Below are 19394 nucleotides of genomic sequence, written 5' to 3' on the forward strand. Positions count from 1 at the left end.
CATGTTCTTGCTGCGGCAGATTTCTTTGCCAAGAAAAACATTTTTACACTTTTTTTTCGGTGTGTTTTAACAGTTGCTATTTCTACATTATCTATTCTTGAGATTATTTCCTGTGGGAAAGATTTAATATTTTTAATTCCAATAATAATTTTAGGAACAGTTGCCATTTTCTGCCAATGTTTCTGTATTTTGGGATAGAACCAAATTATACGTTCTAAATTCCTCTTCTCATTACAGCTTCTCTAGGAAAGCTTTAAGGCGGTTATTTCATACCTCAAAAATCACAGGGAGAAGAACACAGTTTTCTTACGTTCATGAGACTGATTTTCCATCAAGTTCCAGGCTGTTGCCTGCTTCCTGCAGTTAACCTCATTCCTCCATTTCCATTTAAAAGTCAAATGCTTCTCTCCCTCATTTAGCTTTCATGTTATTCAAGCTAGGTACCTGGTTATAACTTCTGCTAGCTCTTTTGCATCCCACTAGGAATAAGTTGCTTATCAAGAATCGTTCCTGCTTCTTGGCGAATCTGGCCGCACCAAGGAATACAGGTCTGGGAGGCTGCAGAGGCCCTGTCTGTTCCTGTGCCACCGCCACCCTGGCACTATGAAGTTTCCGTTCTGGAAACAGCAATTACTTACTTACATTTTTCGAGGCAATTATTTAGACTTTTGTACACCCCCGTAAGCGGCGTTACTGCGCACACGCATCTTTGCTGAAAGCCAGGAATGCAATTCCTGTCTCGCCGAGATCAGCAGCAGGTTCAGCCTGGACCTCGAAGTCAGGATTGCATCTCAAATGTCACCTCTGGCCTTAACCAAGAACGCTACTTCACAATTAATAAACTCCTTACTTTCAGTCAGGAATAAATACATCTAAGGGGCTTTTTTGCTGTTTATTTTTTTAAAGGAAGATTTTTTTTTTAAACAAACCCTGAATCGATATAACTTCTTACAAGACGACATTAGATGCTTTTTGCAGGAAGTTCAGCAGAAATGAGAATGCTTGGAGCGAGTCCCAATATATGGCATACGGTTTACTTGTCCAAATTCCATAAAATTTACTCCAAGTTTCTGTTTACCCCTGGAATGTCTGAGAAAGACGTGAGCCTTCTAGAGACAGCACCTGATGATAAGCTGGAAAAGATTTGTTTTCCAAACCAGTTCTTCTTCAGGTGAAATGGGAGTTGGCTCCTGTTCCCTGCAGCATAGATTTTAAATGAGTAATATCGTCATTGTGGAAGCACCTCTTTCCTTCTGGGCTAGTTTCTCTTGCTTGGCTGAGTTGCAAAAGTGAATTACTTGTATTTGCAGGTGAATTATTTGTATTTTAGAAGTACATCAGAGGCAACAGCCAGAGGGGGCAAGCACACTGGTTGTGGTTGCCCTGGCAGAGCTTCTGCTGCAGAGAAAGCGACTGTGTTGAATTTTATGCCGCCTGCTGAGCTGGTGCCCCCAAAGCAAGTTTCAGCCGGGACGCCGGCCCCTTATTCTCAAGGGCCATGAGGACAGAAGAAATTGTCTTCATGTACCCAGAGCCCCCACATTAAATGCTGCAGGAGAGGTGAGACTTGGATCTCACGTTTATAAACTCAAACCCATCATGAACATCACAAAATCACATCCATTGAAAATTCTGCCTTAAAATAGGCAGAAATGATCCTGTTCAAGAACACATAACGCATTTTAGATTTTGATTCAGATTTTTAATAAATTGTGCCAGTAGAAGCTTTCAAAGGCAATGGTATATCAATAAATAACAGTTAAATTGAGTTCCTGAGAAAGAACCTACCACATGAAAGAATGTCAGATAGATGTAAATAACAAAAAATGGCATTACTATATAAAAAAGCAGTAATACTGAATCTTACATGAACTGTCACAACACAAGCACTGCATACCTCAGAACATTCCTTTCATACAAATGTAAACAAATACACAATCATTTTTGTTTAGTTTAGGCTGATGAATTTATATGTTGTTGCTTAGATATCTAAACAATGGATAGGATAGGATATGCTAAAACATTAAGGAATAATATGTGGAATAACATACGGAAAAAAATAATGAAGCTCCAGATTTAAAAATAAAATAAAGCAAAAACACATTAAAGGAGTGTTTTCCTCAAATGTTATTATGTCAATCACTTTAAATAGGACTGTTACACTAATCTGAATTAAGGATTTTTGTGTGTGTTTACTTATTTAGTTATATATAATATATATGCAAATATGTATGGCTTAATTATCTTTAGTATTCTGATATCACCTTGAATAATTCTCACTTATACATATAAGAAAAATGTATATTTTAACATAGTTAAGAATTGATATTTCAAAGTACGCCTATAATTTGAGCGAAATGCAGGACTATTGCGCTCCATCACAGCAACGTTTTTACTTCTAGACAACAGGACAGAATGACCTATGAACAATGCCAACATTTTCAGATGTCAGTGCCTAAAACATTAGGATCCTAAACGGATACACAGCCAGTCCTGCGTAGGGTTCTGATGCCTGGAAAAGCCACGTACCTCCAGGTTCCGTAGATGTCCGTGGAGCTGCACGCACTCAACATCACCCTCATTGCACTTCGGATCTCGGTGCGTTACGGGAGCACAGCGTTAGACATTCTGTTTTGAAGACGTTGAGCTACACGTGTTAGTACTGGTGCTCTGCGTTACTGCTAGTATTAAACACTGGACACTGTGCTGCATGCTGCGTGAATAAGCCCGATCTAGACTGTTGCCACAATCAGCTGTGTGATAATGGTCTTGCTATTCATCCTTTGTGGGGAAACGTGTGTGCCGATGATACGTGTTTACTAAAATGATCTATTACATCAGACCACAAAATCACTATTCAGTTATAACCTTTGCAATCTGTTTGACAAAATTAATATTGGATACAATCATAAGAGGAAACCATCCACACAATACCTTATCAACACACGGCTTAAAATGGTCTAATTTTAGACCCTTAGTAAAAACGGATCCACAGGACCTGCCTGTGAATGGCAAGAAAAGGCCATTTCAAATAGAAAAACACTGCTCATGCAACATTCTTCACACACTAGACAATGAAATCACACCCAAATTATCACTTGCTCACACTTTCTATTACACTCCAATAAGCAGAAGGAAATAAAGCAGCTTTAAGATTATGTCAGAATTTTGAAATGTGGAAAATACATATAATAAACAAAAATCACGGTGCGAATACAATGGCATCAGTAAATTTAGAAAATTAGAGAGCAGGTTTTTTTTTTTTTTTTTCATTTTTCTTCTTTTTTTTCTTTTTTCTTTCTTACATTATTGCACAGAGACCTTTCATCACATGTTCTTCAGCTTTATGCATCTTCCTAAATGTGAAATAAGTGCTATGGATAAAATAAAAATGTAGAAAAGAAGAACAGCAGCATGATTTGTCAAAGTTAATCCCTATAATTTAGTAGGAAAAAAACCCCTGCTATAAACAAAATATAAGTGCTCTTTATTCATTTAAAAAATAATGCTGACAGTTGCAGAAGTCTGTAAATGTTAATCTGAGTAGGGGGGTGCTGACCTCAAATAAAAATAGGCCTAGAAACGATAGACTGCTGGCCTTGCAGATTTTGGTGAAGACCAGGATTTCAAGTGTAATTATCAACAAAGTTATTTACAGTAAAACTGACCTGAACTTTCAAGAGTGCCATTTTTAGGACCTGGCCCTGCAAGCTTCTGACTCCCCAGGACGACTCCAGCCTTAGCTGGAGTTACACCGAAACAAGTGCTGCAGGATCAGCTCCTAAAGGATCAGTTAAAGGCCCTACTGGATTTGAGATTAGTCTTATCTGGAGTACTCTATACAATAATTTACACATATACAGGCTGACAAGCCCCAGTCTGATCCACCACGCCTTTGTCTTCTACATCAGACTTCTCAGACTGGCCAACTTCCATTCCAGAAGGTTTGGGATACCTGAACGGATACCCGTTGTCATCGAAGAACCTTCGGAAAGTAAACTCGTAAAAAGCATGTTCTGTGTGTTTGCTATTGGAAGAGGCTAGTGGATCCCATGTCCTGGTGCTGTCACCACTAGCATCGTTCCAAGGACCTTCTTCTTCAACTGGATCAAAATTTGAAGTGTCCATTGGATGGCTGATCTTTGGAACATAGGGAGCTGGCTGCCTACGGATATCGGTAGAGAAGTCCATAGAGTGAAAGAAAGAATGGGCCTTAATATCATCTGCTCCATTTCTTCCAAGCCTGTCCTCAGCAGCACAGCAGAGCTTTGTGATGAGATCAGTTGCCTCAGGGCTTAGCTTGATCTGTGAGGGAATGTGCAGTGTGCTTTCCCAATTTATCACCTGGAGGTAAGAAAGGCTGTTAAACAACTTCTAATCCTGGAAACGGACTCCTTTCGATTGCCCACATTAACTGTACAGAAGTGTACACATAACTAGGCAACTCACAGTCTGTAGAGTTATCTTAGAGGTTCAAGAACCGAATGATTAGATTACATTGGCTGTTAATAATTACTTTAATGAATCAAGAAACATTGTCGGATAGCAGATAAAAGGAGCGGTTCCATTTTTAAAAGAGGCAAGGTCCTTCCTGAACGCTCCCATAGTCCAATTTGAGAACATGTTCAATTTACACATGACTTGATGGAATGACTTCAAGGAAGTACTTTGTTTCATCTCCAAAATATAAACTAGGAAGAATGGTCAGGAGATACGTCCTTTTTAATAAAAAACTACTTGCTGCTTGACTTTTAAACACTTACCTTGCCAACTGTAATTATCACTAGCATATCGGCTTACTCAAATCCGATAGGCACTCTAAGGAATTTAGATGGATGAACTTGTGCTTAAGAAATCCCAATTGTGCTGACTCATAAAACTAGTAACTATTTATGCAGTTGGACAAGTCAGCTCTAGTCTGATATTCAGTATCTTCATTGATTGGGAAAGGATTTCTCCCTGCATAGAACGATTTAAAATCAGGCTTTTGTAATCACTGCTCCTTTCTCTAGTAAAACAAGAGGGGATAGGTCTGTGCATGGAGGAGAAAGGAAGGGAAAAGCTTAAAATTTTGCTACCACAGATTAGAATTTTGCTTCAACTTACCTTCAGTTGGGTTTCTGTGGGTGTAGGAGCCAGAAAAGGAGGCTGCCCCACTAACATCTCAAAGAGGATCACACCAACACTCCACCAGTCACAGAGCTGAGTGTATCCTGAAAAGCAAGTCAAAAGGTTGTCCTCCACCAACCACAGAGAATGTGTATAGAGCTACTTGCAATTAAGTATCAAAACATACATCACAGATTTCTGTCTTTCTCAGACAAACAATCTGTGATCTAAAAGCAAAGGACTCCCAATCTACCTTCATCATAAAGTCTCTTCTGCTTGCTGATCTAAATTCTACTGGTGTCAGTAAAGATCTAATCCTGTTGTCTGGGAATCTTTCGGAATAAATTTAATTCTCAACAAAAGTGAGTAGTGAAATCATATCATTAGAAAGAATGAAGTTTTTTTCGTGCCCTGTCCCACAACTACTTCACTACACAGCACAAACTGAACATCAAAGAAAAACAAAAAGGTTTAGTGACTGATGTCCCCCCTAGGTTCAATGGAGGTGACACCACGAGTTTGAAAAGCTGCTGAAAGACACGGCCTGGCTCTAGAGACAGAAGAAAGCCACAGATGACTTTCTGAGCAAGTTCCAAGCAGAGGAACAATTTCAATCACTTAATCGCTGTGACAAGACAAATAAAGGTATATGTTTGAGATCTCCGAAAAGGAATGGAGGACTTAAACACTGATTTCAATGGAGATTTGTGTCATCGGATGATGTAGGAGCAAACGTGAAATCTCTCAACTTGAGAAAGATCAGGCTTAGGGTGTGGCTTGCAGACAATTTTGAACATCTGATCTCCCTCCTACAGTGGCCATGTCTGTTCTGCATGGATAGCCACCAAGTACTGCCTAAAGTCCTCAAGCCAAGCTTTTGAATGCAGGGTGCCCGGTGTAAATTGTGGAAGACTTTTTGTTGGCTTTCCCCAAGATTCTGGCTGGGAATTTGGATGACATGCTTCCACAAGTTTACATCATCCATATTTAAGTGACCCGTCTGAATCAGTGATTCAGAACCATCACCTGGCTACTCACTGGTCTAGGTAAACTTGCTAGCGGTCATAGTCATACTCCATGAGTGCAGATAATCTGCTTTATACTTGAAAAATATCGCCGACATCATCATCTGACACATTTATTAGCAGTCTCATTCAAAGGCCTCAGAGTGCAGACGTACACACAGACACACAAAGTATGACCATCATCAACGTCAGCAATGTGATGCTAAACAGTGGAGCATGTAGAGAAATCTGTTCTCCTTAATCTGAGCTAAGTGTCTGTGGCCTTCAGAATGACAATCTTCCAAAGCAGCAAGCTTATTTAGCTTGGGTGGGGTGGGGGGGAATTTCAAAGCATCGATGGTCACTTAAACAGGAGAAAAATACAGGTTATCTACCTTTACGAAGCAGGACTTCAGGAGCAATATAATTAGGGGTTCCAACTAACGAGTGGGCTAGACATCTCTGATGCTGCTTCTTAGCTCTTTGTTCCAACGTCTTCAGCCTATCTCCACATCTACAATTGGACACATCATCCCAAAGATCACTGGGCTCCATGCTGTCTTGTCTGATATGGCTCCCTTTCAAATGGGAGAGAAAGTTTACATTCACGGTCATAACACACAACACACAAAGAGAAAAGTATTTATCTAGACCTAGTTGTGCCATCTTCTGCTCTCACTGAAGAACAGCATTTAAACTTTAAACCCAAGGCATTTCCTTCTGCCCTCCCCTTCATAATTGGTTTTCCATAACCAGCAAAATGTCTCTGTCTCAGTGCAAGGAAGCATGCTCCCATATGGGAGATAGAGAACAATGGAGTATATTTAGATTGACTATACCAATTGTTCAGGACCTTTTGGCCAACAGATACCAATACTCCTCAATGGCACACACAGGAGGTGTGTGGACTACTTTAAATCTGTGATTAAATTATTTCACCATCAAAAGAGACCCTCCAAACAAGTATAAACTCAAAAATTGCTGCTACTGCAGTGGTCAGCCAGATTACTGGTAAGGATTTAAACAGTACTGGAAACAAAGGACTGGACACCAACTAATTGAATGAGTTAGTGAGAGACAGATGCATCATATTGTCATTGACCCTTTGTCAATGTACACACCTCTGTTTTCTGAGCTGGCATTTCTGCCAAGAGGTACCTGTCTGTTTCAAAATAAATAATGCAATACCATCACAAATAAAGCTTAAGAACACTACCTTTCTGATAGTATTTTGAATTGTGAGTCCACCTGAATCCAGTACACAGTCCAAAGTCAGTTAGTTTGATATGCCCATCAAGGTCTATCAGAATGTTGTCCGGCTTGATGTCTCGATGAATAAATCCCATTTTGTGCACACTCTCTATAGCCAAAGTGAGCTCTGCAATATAAAATCTAGCCAGACGCTCTGGAAAGACCTCCATCCGAATCAGTAGACTCATCATATCCCCACCTGGGATGTAGTCCATCACAAAGTACAAGTTCTCTTTATCTTGGAAGGAATAATAGAGTTTAACCACCCATTCGTTGTCTGCCTCAGCAAGTATGTCCCTCTCCGCTTTGACATGAGCCACCTGGTTCCGGTTTAACACATCTTTCTTTCGCAGAGTCTTCATGGCATACAGGGCATGGGTATCCACTTTGCAGGCCAGGCAGACTTCTCCAAATGCACCAATACCCAGAGTCTTGATTTTCACAAACATAGATTTGTCCATTTTGGCCCTTTTAAGTCTGTTGTAGTTGGACTCCTTCTGGTAGAGAATTTTCCTCATTTGTTCCTGTTCTGCTTCACAAAGGCCAGCCTTTACAAAGGAAAGCAAACCACAAGAGCTAGTACTCTTACATTCATTGCAAGAGAACAATAAACTAGCATTCCCAAAATGCATTTCTCAGAAAAATTAACCAAGAACCAGAAAAGACATTCATAGGAGATATACTCTCTTGTCAGTCTACTGAGGTATTTCTGAAATACCGGCAAATTCACTGTGCCCTAACTTGTTACCTGAATTTGCCATATCTGGGACTGGTCTGCCTTTCTCATTTGACTGAACGAAAAGGCATGGGGCAATACCATCAGAGAGGGGAATATAACACAACAAACCTGATCATGAGATTTGGTTTACACCTTTCAAATGTGCACTTTGCCACTGCACTCCACTATATGTATGTGCACTGCAGTACAGCTTAACTTAAACTGAAACTTAAAACTAGATGCAGCAGTCCACTTTGTTCATGAATGGTTCTCCAGGGCAACTCGCATTAACAGTTCCTACCTTGAGTGCTCTTTGACCGTTGGTTTTTGTGTTGCAATTAAGAAGCTAGTTTTGACCTACACATTCCCAACTGCCTTGGGAACCTTCTTCTTTAGAAAGTGTTTTTCCTCCTCTGCCATACACAGCCTCCACTCTCAAGCTTTGTAGATCTCCTGACCATCTCTTCTATAAACTTCTCCCTTTTCCCTCCCAAAATATGTGCATATAACCCTCAGCTCTAGCCTCCCCCCAGCCACTGCAGCCCAGACCCTGGTGCTATTTTCCTCCTAAATGTATTATTTCCCTTCTGCACCTGAGCTGTAAAAAACCTGGCTTATCCAGCCACCTCCTGTCCCCAGAGAGCCTCCAAGTAACTGCAAGTAACATTTCACATGATAGTGGGGAGAGACCTCCTGAGAAAGGGAGAAGCAGCAGTATCCAACCAGACTTTCCCTGCCCTTCAAGACAGAGCCTGCACACTGCCAACTTTGGTGCCTGTCCCTCTCCTGAGAGCCACTGGTGGCCTCCACCAGAGAAGCCCCTGGGCTGATCCCCATGATCTCCTGACAACTCATCTTCCGCAGCACACCCCTTTCTTTCTGCGTACCCCATTTCCAAAATCCTGAATTAACTGGCATCAGCTGAAGCACTCTGAGAGGAAGATTAGTGCCTGGTGGGAAGGGGCAATGGGGAGGAGGGAATTGAAGCTGCCTGATTAGCAGGCTAGAGACCCAAGCATACACCCACAGGGCCGCTGCTTAGATTGATTTAATTTCACATCTGTAGTCTGGGTCTTTAAAGATGAATGTGGGCAGCCAGACTATGCAGTGAGATCCCCATGGTATAAAAATGAAATCTGCATGAATAGAGGATGGAGGAGGTCTGCAGAAACTTGCAGAACAGGTAGGATGAATTTTCAGACTGAAGGCAACAGCCAAAGCAAAACAAGTAATACTGTTTTTAAAATGTAAGGCAAGTACATAAATCCATAATAAAGCAAGTGTTTACTGTTTCAAGGTAAAATAATTAGTGTGTTGTGTTCTTGGTTAATTCTAGAATAATGCAATATTCAGATAGCCAACATCTCCTGAGTGTATTATTCCAGCCAGTGATGAGGTTGCTAGGGGAAGGAATTGTTTTTGTTTATAGCTGAATTATCTCTGAGTTATGAAGTGAGGGAAAGCTGAAGAGTCAGAAGAGAAGAACTAATGCAATTAGCTGCTGTTTTACTTCTCTAGAGATCATTCCCTATCTCAATCTCAGGAAAATATTCACTAAATCCAAGCAATGCAGCACAATCTGTACTTGCAGTGAGGACAAACTATTAACTAAAATGTCTACCTTTCAAGAGATTTTAGAAGCCTATTCCTTTAATTTTAACCTCAACAAACAAACCGCTGAGTTTTCTGGAGCGATGTGAGCATCAAATTAATTGACTCTGGAAATTGACTGTGCTAGGGAAGATCGGGTAGTTAATTATTATCCATTGTGCATTAATAATAGCTTTCCTTAGGGTTTATCCTTAAATACAAAAGTAGACTAGTCATATTCTAGTCATGCCTGGGGAAAAAAACCTCTTCCACATCTAAAAATTAAAAACAAAATTGCCAGAGCAACCATCAGAACTTGGCAGCTTTGTTTTAAGCAGCCCTATCAGTGAATCAGGTTAGGTTTGAGAGCTACAATAAGGCATGAAAGCAGCGCTCTCACTCAAGAAGTGCACCTCCCTGAGACCTGCTTCTAGAACAAGTTCCAGCAAGGGTCCCAAGATCAGTTCAAGCTGGCCAAGACAGGATTACTTGCACAATATTATTACTTGTGTTCAACAGACAACTTCCAGTCAAGTATTACACATTCATCAGAAAACATGGCACAGTGATCATACTGCCGGGTTGAACCATGGCTTTGGTGAATGAGTGGCTATCATGGAACAGGGAAGGAGGACTGGAGCAAAGAGAAAACCTTTTTCAACATTTTGCAAGAGCTGCCAAAGTATTGCCAGAGTTAGCCTCAAACCTGGCTTCTGAGTTCTTGCCTAAGCAAATCTAATACTTTCCTACTATAGGGGGTTTGCTTAATTTTACTTTTCTGGTATGAAGATGTGTTATTTCTCATCTCAGGTTTTTCAAACAGCCTCCCAGTCCTGCATCCATTCTTCTAAGGGAAAATAGTCTAGTATAAGGAGGTGTTGGATACCTACTACTTCCAGTGGAGTCTGCCTTTATAATTTTTTTAACTGATTAAAAATAGTAATAATCAATTTGACCCCATTAGCTTTTATTATAACAAAACAAGGAGAATTACTTTAGCCATTTCTTGCTCCAACTGTAATCTTCTGTTAATTTTCTGCTGGTAGGTCTTTATGACATTTTCTACATGTTGCTCCATGTAGAACTTGAAGGCAAAAGGTGAGTAGCTCTTTATTCGGGATTCTCGCTTTTCCTCATCTTTGCCATTTTTTCGCACAGGCACCGGAGACGTCTGAATCTGCTTCTTATCCTTGCTTGTTTTTTCAGCTTTAGTGCTCTTGCTGCTTTTATCATTTCGCTCACTGTTCTCCTCAGCCTTATTGCACGTTGAATTGGGGACTACACGGAGGGTCTGCTCTACACCCATGCATAAGCAGTTGATATCGAACTGCTCAGAGCTACCGGGAAGTAACAAATGCTTGGGATACGGTGGTGGTGGACACCGCAGTTCCTGGTTACCGTAATCCACATCTAGTTGATAGGCATTAGCTGCTCCAACAGGTTGCACATGCTGCTCAATGATCTCCAAGCCATCCACAGCCGGTGCCTGCGCAGGTAACCAACCAGGATGGGAAGGTCCCACTGCAGTCTGAGGCTCAGGTCTCATCACTCGCATGCTCTTCACTGGCTGGAGAATATGAGCAGATGTGACTGCTGTGATCGTATTTGGAGACGTAATTGAAGGATCAGGTTTTCCTGGAGGAACCTGTCTTATAGACACTGTCACTTGTGGCTGTTGCTGGTGGTTGTTAAAAGAGTTTGTTCTGCTTGGCACTGTGGCATCGGGTCTGAAGGATACGTGTTGCCGTGGAGATGTTTCTATTCCTGGATTTTGTAAAGAATCTCGGCGTGACGGTGTTGCTGCCTGCCACTGCTGAACTTGAGGATTATTCATGTCATAGAGGTCCATGTTTAGGCTATTTCTCGATGGAGTTAATAGATTTTGTGGTGGACTGTCTGAAAAATCATTAGCAAAGGCTGGACCTCTGGATATCACATGCATTTGATGAGAAGAAGGACTTGTCTGTTTGTGATGAGAATGTGATATATACAGGCTTGCTGGTGCCTGCTGAAATGCATGACCAGAATTATTCTGAACAACTGCCCCTTTATTTGGAAGATTGGTGTATCCTCCCTCCTGCTGCATCTTGTTTTGGAAGGATGGACTCCGCTGAACACCATACCCCATAGGTTCCCCCTGCACCATCATGTGCTGCCTACTGTAATGTTGGCTGTTGGAGCCATGGGATGCCTGCAGCTGCAAAGCTTGACTGCTGTGATTAGCCACTGGATAATTAATCACAGAAGACTCGATATTTGCAGGGTATGTTTTCTGCTGATGGCTTGTTGGTGTGCTGTGAGTGCCCACTCCAGAGGGTCGCTGTACAGGAGCATTCATAGCTGTAGACTGTGAAGTAGAGATTAAATAGTCCATGTATGGCCTTGGAACTTCAGTAAGCATATTTGCACCTTCTGCTCCAAAGCCTGTCCCTTCATAGGCTGCATTACTGATCTGATGGTAGGACGGAAAAGATTCATTTGATCCTTCGAAGCTTGGCCTGCGGGTTACATTATTTGGCACAATACCCTTTCCTTCATAAAAAGAACACAGAAGAATGTTAGGAAACAATTCAGGTCAACCAATTACTTTGCATTACTCATCCATCTATACGTACAGACATACACACACAAGCATGCACACTGCGTGGGGAGTATGTGTTATAAAAACACCCTCCAAAATCTAAATTAAGCACTCTGAACATTTTAAATTATAGGTGCCAAGTATTACTACTGATAACGAGCTACTGGCCCACAACACTGCTCATGCCAGGAATCATCAGGGAGTCCTATCAAATCATGAAAATAGAAGCACAAATTCCTTAACCATGAAATCATCAGATTACACTACAGCCTGGTTCTTAAAGCTGGACCAGTATCACCAGTCATTACTCACAGACAGGAGGAAGCTACAGAGCAGGGGGTTAAGTACAGCACCAACAGGAGAAAAAAAGCTCGTGGAAGGACTGTCAATACAACTTAAAGTCAACATTACTATAAGCTACTAGGTCACCACATAGTCCACATCTTCTGTACAGTGAGCTCACTGCTCACGCTGGGGATCTGGTTACATCTCTCTGTTCCACCGTTCTCCTCAAGAATCCTTGTTTCCCTCTCCTTCATTTACAACAAAGGCATCGTACAGTTTGTCCTGTATTCTTTCCAATATGTTGGACACAGAGTATCCCTTTATATTACTCATCTTCCATCTGTCTGGAAGGCAAATCTTTCAGGGTGTCAACATGTTAATCTTAGCTTGAAGAATGTGCAGAGACAAGACAGCAGCATTCCTACACTGTAAGTGTTAATGGCACTTTTCATCAGTTCTGTGATCTGAGGATAAATTGCAGGTGTATAAAGCACTGGCTGTGCTAAAAAGACAAGGGGAGACTCTGTGCTGTCGCTATTTTTTTGTTCCCCTTATGGTTCTTTGGCTTTCACAAATCACGGGACCTGGCCCATTTATGCCTAAATAATTTCCTTTTAAAATCTTGACTTCACAAGGTCTGCAAGAATAATTGTATTGAGCTAACAGGCTTGAACACCAGATTGCAAGCTTTTCTGATTATTTGCATTCCAGCATGTCCCAGCTGGGCCAGATGCAGCACACCTGAGCACAGCTGTTGACTCTTCATCTTGACACACAAGCCCTGCTATATACAGACAGACAAGGACGTGCATGTTATTAAGACAGGTCTATGCACCATCTCTGCGCGCTGGAGAGGCTGCCCCCACACTAAATGACACTTTCATAAACAATGCAATGTTTTGAAACAGAAGCGAGTTGGACAAATAATCAGTGCTCTTTAAAGTGAAATCTACAATTGGCAGCTCTTTTTCCTACAATAACATGAGGCCATGCTTACTGAGGTTGCACTTACAACAGCACTCCTTGACAGCGCATCTGTTGGGACACAGTGAGATGCACTGATGAGGCTGTGGCAATCCAAAGCATCCTAAGAAGTGGCTACTCTGGCCTGGAGGTGGGAGGCAGCCATAAGACCCATTTGTCATCTCTGTCAGTAGGATTCATGCTGAGCCTCAGGCACAAACTGACTTTGTTTTTCCCTATCAGAGGCTATGAAGGAAACTAGAAGCAATAATTGTCCTCCTTTGGGACACATACTTCAGCTGTGCAAGGAATCTTGCTGATGTCAAGAGAGGTATGATGTCCACCTCCTAGATTTGTATACCAGTAAGTCTGGTCTAGTCTGACGGAGGAATATTTGGATTTGTGAAGATACTAAACATGGTAGTTGCAGATGACTTTTTTTTTTTTTCCACACATTCCTATCCAACACGGTAACTGTTATGACTATCTCTTGCCTATGAAGGTTTTAGATCAGTGTGTATTCTTAAGATTAATCAACTATGCTCATGGGATCATCTGTGTTTATACATAACTCTCTGTCACACGGTAATATCTGGTAAGTTTTATTTGAGTCTTGCCAGTATGCGGAAACTCTTGTTAGCTTTACTACTGAAATTAAAGCAGGACAAAAATGAATAATTTGAAGATCTATTTCCATACACGAATATACGGAATTCAAAACCAGAAGATTAAAATTCTCAAACTGCTAATTAAAAGTTCCCAAGTAGCACTACATGCCTCCTAATGAACTAGAGGATACCTATGCTACCCTAGCACAAACAATACCATACCAAACAAATCAACATGATTTTGTGGCACCTCAGGCAGGCAAACATCAATTGCATGATATTTAAGTTTTGCACTCTGGGTATCCTAAAAGCAAAGGTGGATCTTCAGCTCGAAAGGTTAAGTATTCAAAACAGCTGCATGCATTGGAATGTTAAGAAAGCAAAAACAAATGCAAATGAAAGACACCTTAAGTAATTAAAATGCTAGCCTAGAAAGATTTTTCAACACTTTCAGAAGAAATGTATGCTCTTTAGGACTGTGTTCTTTCACTTTAAGGAATAAAGTCTTTATAATAAAAAGCAAAATACAGTTCCGTAATTCTGTCAAAGTTATTTTAAATTCTCCTTAAGGCCCAGTTGAGGCCACATTTGTGCACGTATTAGGACAGAGCTCTCCAAATAGCAAACTGGCCAGTACTACTTTGTCTGTCAGGTGGTCACGCTGCAGGGTAACATTCTTGGAAATGTTTTCTTAGGGTTTTCCAGAATTTCCCAAGTAATAAAACAAGAAGTCTAAGACTGATAGAAAGGGCAGCTGAGCTGCTCCTTACACAAAACCATCACCCTTTCCCACCACATCTGAAGCTCCATTCCTGAGAGCGACCACCTAGAAAATGAGGTCCTTCCCCACTTCCATCTTCCCTATATGTGGCTACCCTCAGGGTCCCCCAGGAAAGAAGTGGCTTTACTGAAGACCTCCTTCCTGTCCAGGGATTTCTCTTTGTAAACTGAATGGGCTTTCTGTTCCTCAGCTTTCCTCATCTCTGGACATGCCTCTCTATCAACTACGCCAAATTTAACACCCTTCCCAACAAAGATCTTCAATTTGATCAAGAGGCAAGAAGGAAGGTGCTGCTGAGGTGGCCAAGGAGATAAATTTGTCATGTGGGAATCACTTGCACTCAGTAAACTCAACTTATGACCACACTTGGAGGTCTGTACTACTGTAATCAGATTGATTGAAGGGATTTATTAGCTTCAACTAGTCCAACACAGACAAGACCTTTCAAGTCTAAATGATGCCACTGACACAACAGAAGTTCCTTGTCCAACGAAACAGGACCCTGACAACAGCTGTCCAATCTGCTCAACGCTTTGTCCACTAACCCCTCTGCAGCATGTAACACTGTGTGATTACACAGGTTTGGCCAGTCAGGGGATGGTTATTTGTCTGCTTGGCCAGTTTTTGAAACTGAAAGAAGATAAAAGTAACAAACTCTACCCAAACCCAAGTGTATCCTGATCACAGATCAAAAGCATTCTGCTGTGCTGTAAGTGCTAATACCTGAACTGAAACAACTCTTGCAAGGCCTTTTGTCAAGTTGTGGACTGATGTTTGCTGATGATGCATATGCAGGGCCCAAATCCTCCCGTTTGCTAATTTACATGAAACAGAACTGTAGCAGACTAGCAGGGATGAGCGGAAAAGCTTCTGTTATCTTGGGCCAAGCTATTTCTGCAGTGTACTTACAAGAATGTTAACATGAATGAATTCCTGGGAAGTGAGATATCTCACAACTCCTAGCAATTACTTACATGCAAGCTTTTACTTTGCAGTAAACTTGAGAAGATTGAAGTGATTTGCACTGAAGGATAAATAGCTTTGGGTTTAAGAAGGTGGACTATGAATGTGCTCTTGCAAAGCAGGTGAGCTGTGTTCAGCTTCTACCCCAGCTCACCTTGCAGGGCCGTGTTCACATCACCGTCTCCTACAAGAGTATTACTGAAAACTGCCAATCCACTACTTCTCACCAGCAACGACCCTACTTTAAAAAATAGCTTATTGCAAGAAAGAAGAACACAATTTTTAAAAAAGTTCATGCTTACCTGGTGAGGTCTGCTTAATCACACGTACTATCTGTTCATTTCTAGGATCCAAGTAGCTCATCTTACTGATATACTCCAGAGCCGCTTCAATACTTCTGCTACCTGTCTGCTTCAGTGCTCGGACAGCCATCTCCTGTATGAAGCAAACAAGACTTGAATCACAGTGAGGCAAACCCCAAGCACTGTACTGCAAGCTAGAAAGCAGTAAACGTTCTTACATTTATAGAAACATTTTATAATTCACACCAGATCACAGCTGCCTGAAACGAAATGGACTCATATTTTGAAAACATTTGCATGCCTTATACAACTGGAAAATTAGAAGAAATAAGAAAAAACACAACCTACCCAAACTCTGGCAATTAAAGAAGCATCAAACTGAAATGTATACTTTCAGATTCCTTAAAATAAACTTTGAGTCAAATCTGGAAAAGGCAGCATAGTTTGACAAAGGATGAAATAGAATGAAATATTTAGCTTTTGGTATTTGAGAGCATGTCTCTTAGTCACACCTGAACACAGTAAAAGCTTTAAGGCTTCACGGATGCCACAAGAAGCTTATTAGGCAGGGACTGATTTCTGCTGAGCGAATCCTGGCCCCAGTAGAGTCAGCAGGGAAGAAAGATTGCTGTTTTCAGTACTGCTGGGACATCATTCACTATCTGTTTGGAAAATGACTAGCACACCAAACTGCGTTTCACATTGTTAGTCTTTTTAGCTGTATTTTATTGGGCACACATCCATCACTGAGAAGTTAATATGGGTGCCAGACATACAACCTGAAAACTAAAACTGGGGTGAATATGAATACTGTAGTTAAACTGCTCCAACACAACCATGGTTAGTGTCCCCTGCTCTACAGCCAGCAAGTCATATTCTTCTGGAGTTTGTTTACAGATTTACTTATAGCTCAGGTATAGAATACCTTTCAACAATGACTCTAGTCTCTGGCTGCAAAGCAAAATTCACAAATCCTTGCAAGGCTGTGTGGTCTTTTCTGAAACGATAGAGAGACTGAAATCCAGAGCTTTAATGTTGAATTCACATCTCTGAACTTCAGCCATCAAGAAGTTAGATACTTAGTCAAAAGCAGTTCCTGAGAACTTTTCTATATCACCTCCAAAAGGCAGTTCATAAAATAGATGTAACAGGAGATAAACTGACCTTTGGTGACAGAAGATTAGAGGACTAATTTGAACAGGGCTCCTAGCTCTTAGATGGCTAAAGCTGAATGAAATGAATGTCACCATCAAGGATGTGCCTGCAAATGTCAGTATCCTATTATCTTGCCACTGTAGCGCCATTTTTAGGGGAATTCTGTCATCACAACCTGCCCACTGAGCGCTGAATCCGATGGAGTTTGCGCCTTCTTGGCTTGCCTTACCGACTGCAGATGTGAGGGCTGGGTTGGCACAAGCGCACTACTCTCCCACGGGGCAGTTCAGCGCACTGGCTAGCAGTCAGGTAGCCTCAACATGTATGCCCCCCTTCCCCTATCATCCAGAGCAAAGAACAACTTTTCTCAACTGAACTGCAAGTACGTGTAACATTCTCACTAACTGTTTACTTAGCAAGGGAGGATCATCTCAGATGACACTAATTCACACTTAGCCCAGAGCCACACGCTGGCACTTGGCATTTTGCTTCGCTTAGCTCAGTCCCCTCCTACTCCCCTCAAAATGGCAGCATTTTCTCCATTACTCAGAGGTTCTGCTTGGGGAATAGCTATAGCAAGATTGAATATTTTTCATACAATTTATGACTCATAATTCATAGAAAGGCACTAGTAGGTTTCACATTTCCTATAGCTGAAATATTTCACTGGCATGAACACATTACTAAGGGCAATTTTAAATCAACAGAAAACTATTATGTATGAAGGAAAGAATTTCCCACAATGTTTTTTTCTTCTCTTTCTTTTTTCTTCTTCTGGATACATTTCTAAAGTATTAGCAAATTCGCATCCTAGTGCTCAGCATTCTCATCATCCAGGGACTCTGAGTTTTACAGCCCAGTTCCACAGGGCTGCTAACACTTTCCCCATTTACACCAGCTGGATCTAGCCTTAGATCACAAGTCTTAAAGTTTCCTAAAGCAAATGTGCTCATTATGCAAGACTGAAAGATCTTTGGGCTGGCTTAGATGTTGGGGTTTTTTTTGGTTTTGACTGCAGTGGAGTACCAAGAGAATAAATGCTTGGTAAGCATTATCTTAATGATTAATAAAACAGCCCATATAATCCACTTCTCCCTCTCTCAGCTATGTTGGCTGTATACAATTCAAAGGGGCTAAAATAGGTTAGTTTTTGTCACCAGCACAATGATATCATCTCTGAAAACAATCCTTTCCCCTCCCTATACGGTGGCACTACTTTCTCCTCTTTTGCCATTGCCTATGTCAGAAAAGCAGAGTAAAAATGACACTGGTCTATGTGAAGCTGCATGTTCTACCTTCAGCAGATATGTTAGGGGATTCATATTTAAACTTCAGTGGGAATAATGGGAGGGGAAAAGCCCAATACATTTCACTGTGGACTGTACGATAACCTAAGAGGGACAGCAAGAGCTGGAGACTGGCAGATGTGTCGCTGGCCATCTCACTCCCGCAAGCCCCCAGCGCAGCAGCAGCCCTGTGCTCCAGCTCACCACCTCTCATCTTCCATTAGGTCAGCTCCCACCCTCCAAAGGGTTTCCTCATTACATACCCTGTTTGCTTAGCACTTACATTACTGCTGGAAAAAATGAAGTAAGTTTTTTTTTGTGGTTCAAAAGAACACCTGTGATTCCCCTGTACACCATCTCATAGCTTTTGCCCTTTCCCCTGTAGCTATCATGAGACGCAAATAGCCCTAGTTTCTGGTGCTGGTTCACAAAAGCCTCACATCATCTCCAAGCAAATGGAGAGCAACCAACAAAAAATAAACATGCCACATACAAAAGGAAAGGATTTTTCTCAGAGACAAATCACATATAATCATAATTTTCCACCCAGGAGACAAATCTCCCTGGGGGCATGTGATACTCCAGGGGACTGGAGGGCAACGAGAAGCTCCAGCACTGTTACAGCTGGCCTTTGGCCTCCTCTGCGTTGTCTTTCCCATCGCCATCCTCCATGCCCACAGCTCTCTCCTCTCTGGCAATTACATGAAGAGGGCTCTGCTCATTCCAGCACCTTTTCACTAGGGATAGGGGACAAGCTGATAAATGGCTGAGGCTCATGGAGGGTGTGCTCTGTGCCCA

General features: G+C 41.5%; 1 protein-coding gene across 1 annotated transcript in view; it reads right to left on the reverse strand.

The window, feature by feature from the left end:
- Nucleotides 1-1693: 1693 nt before the first annotated feature.
- The window catches only part of LATS2 (large tumor suppressor kinase 2), a 51663-nt gene continuing 33962 nt past the window's right edge, over nt 1694-19394 (reverse strand). The window contains exons 3-8 of the mRNA XM_082304737.1: nt 16156-16288; nt 10667-12204; nt 7330-7912; nt 6509-6691; nt 5107-5213; nt 1694-4344 (exon numbers count right to left, since the gene is read on the reverse strand). Of these exons, the coding sequence (XP_082160863.1) occupies nt 3850-4344; nt 5107-5213; nt 6509-6691; nt 7330-7912; nt 10667-12204; nt 16156-16288 (3039 nt within the window). The 3' untranslated portion in view covers nt 1694-3849. The remainder of the gene's footprint in view (nt 4345-5106; nt 5214-6508; nt 6692-7329; nt 7913-10666; nt 12205-16155; nt 16289-19394) is intronic.

The sequence above is a fragment of the Platalea leucorodia genome (genome assembly GCF_965183815.1).
Source record: "Platalea leucorodia genome assembly, chromosome: 2".
NCBI lineage: Eukaryota > Metazoa > Chordata > Aves > Pelecaniformes > Threskiornithidae > Platalea > Platalea leucorodia.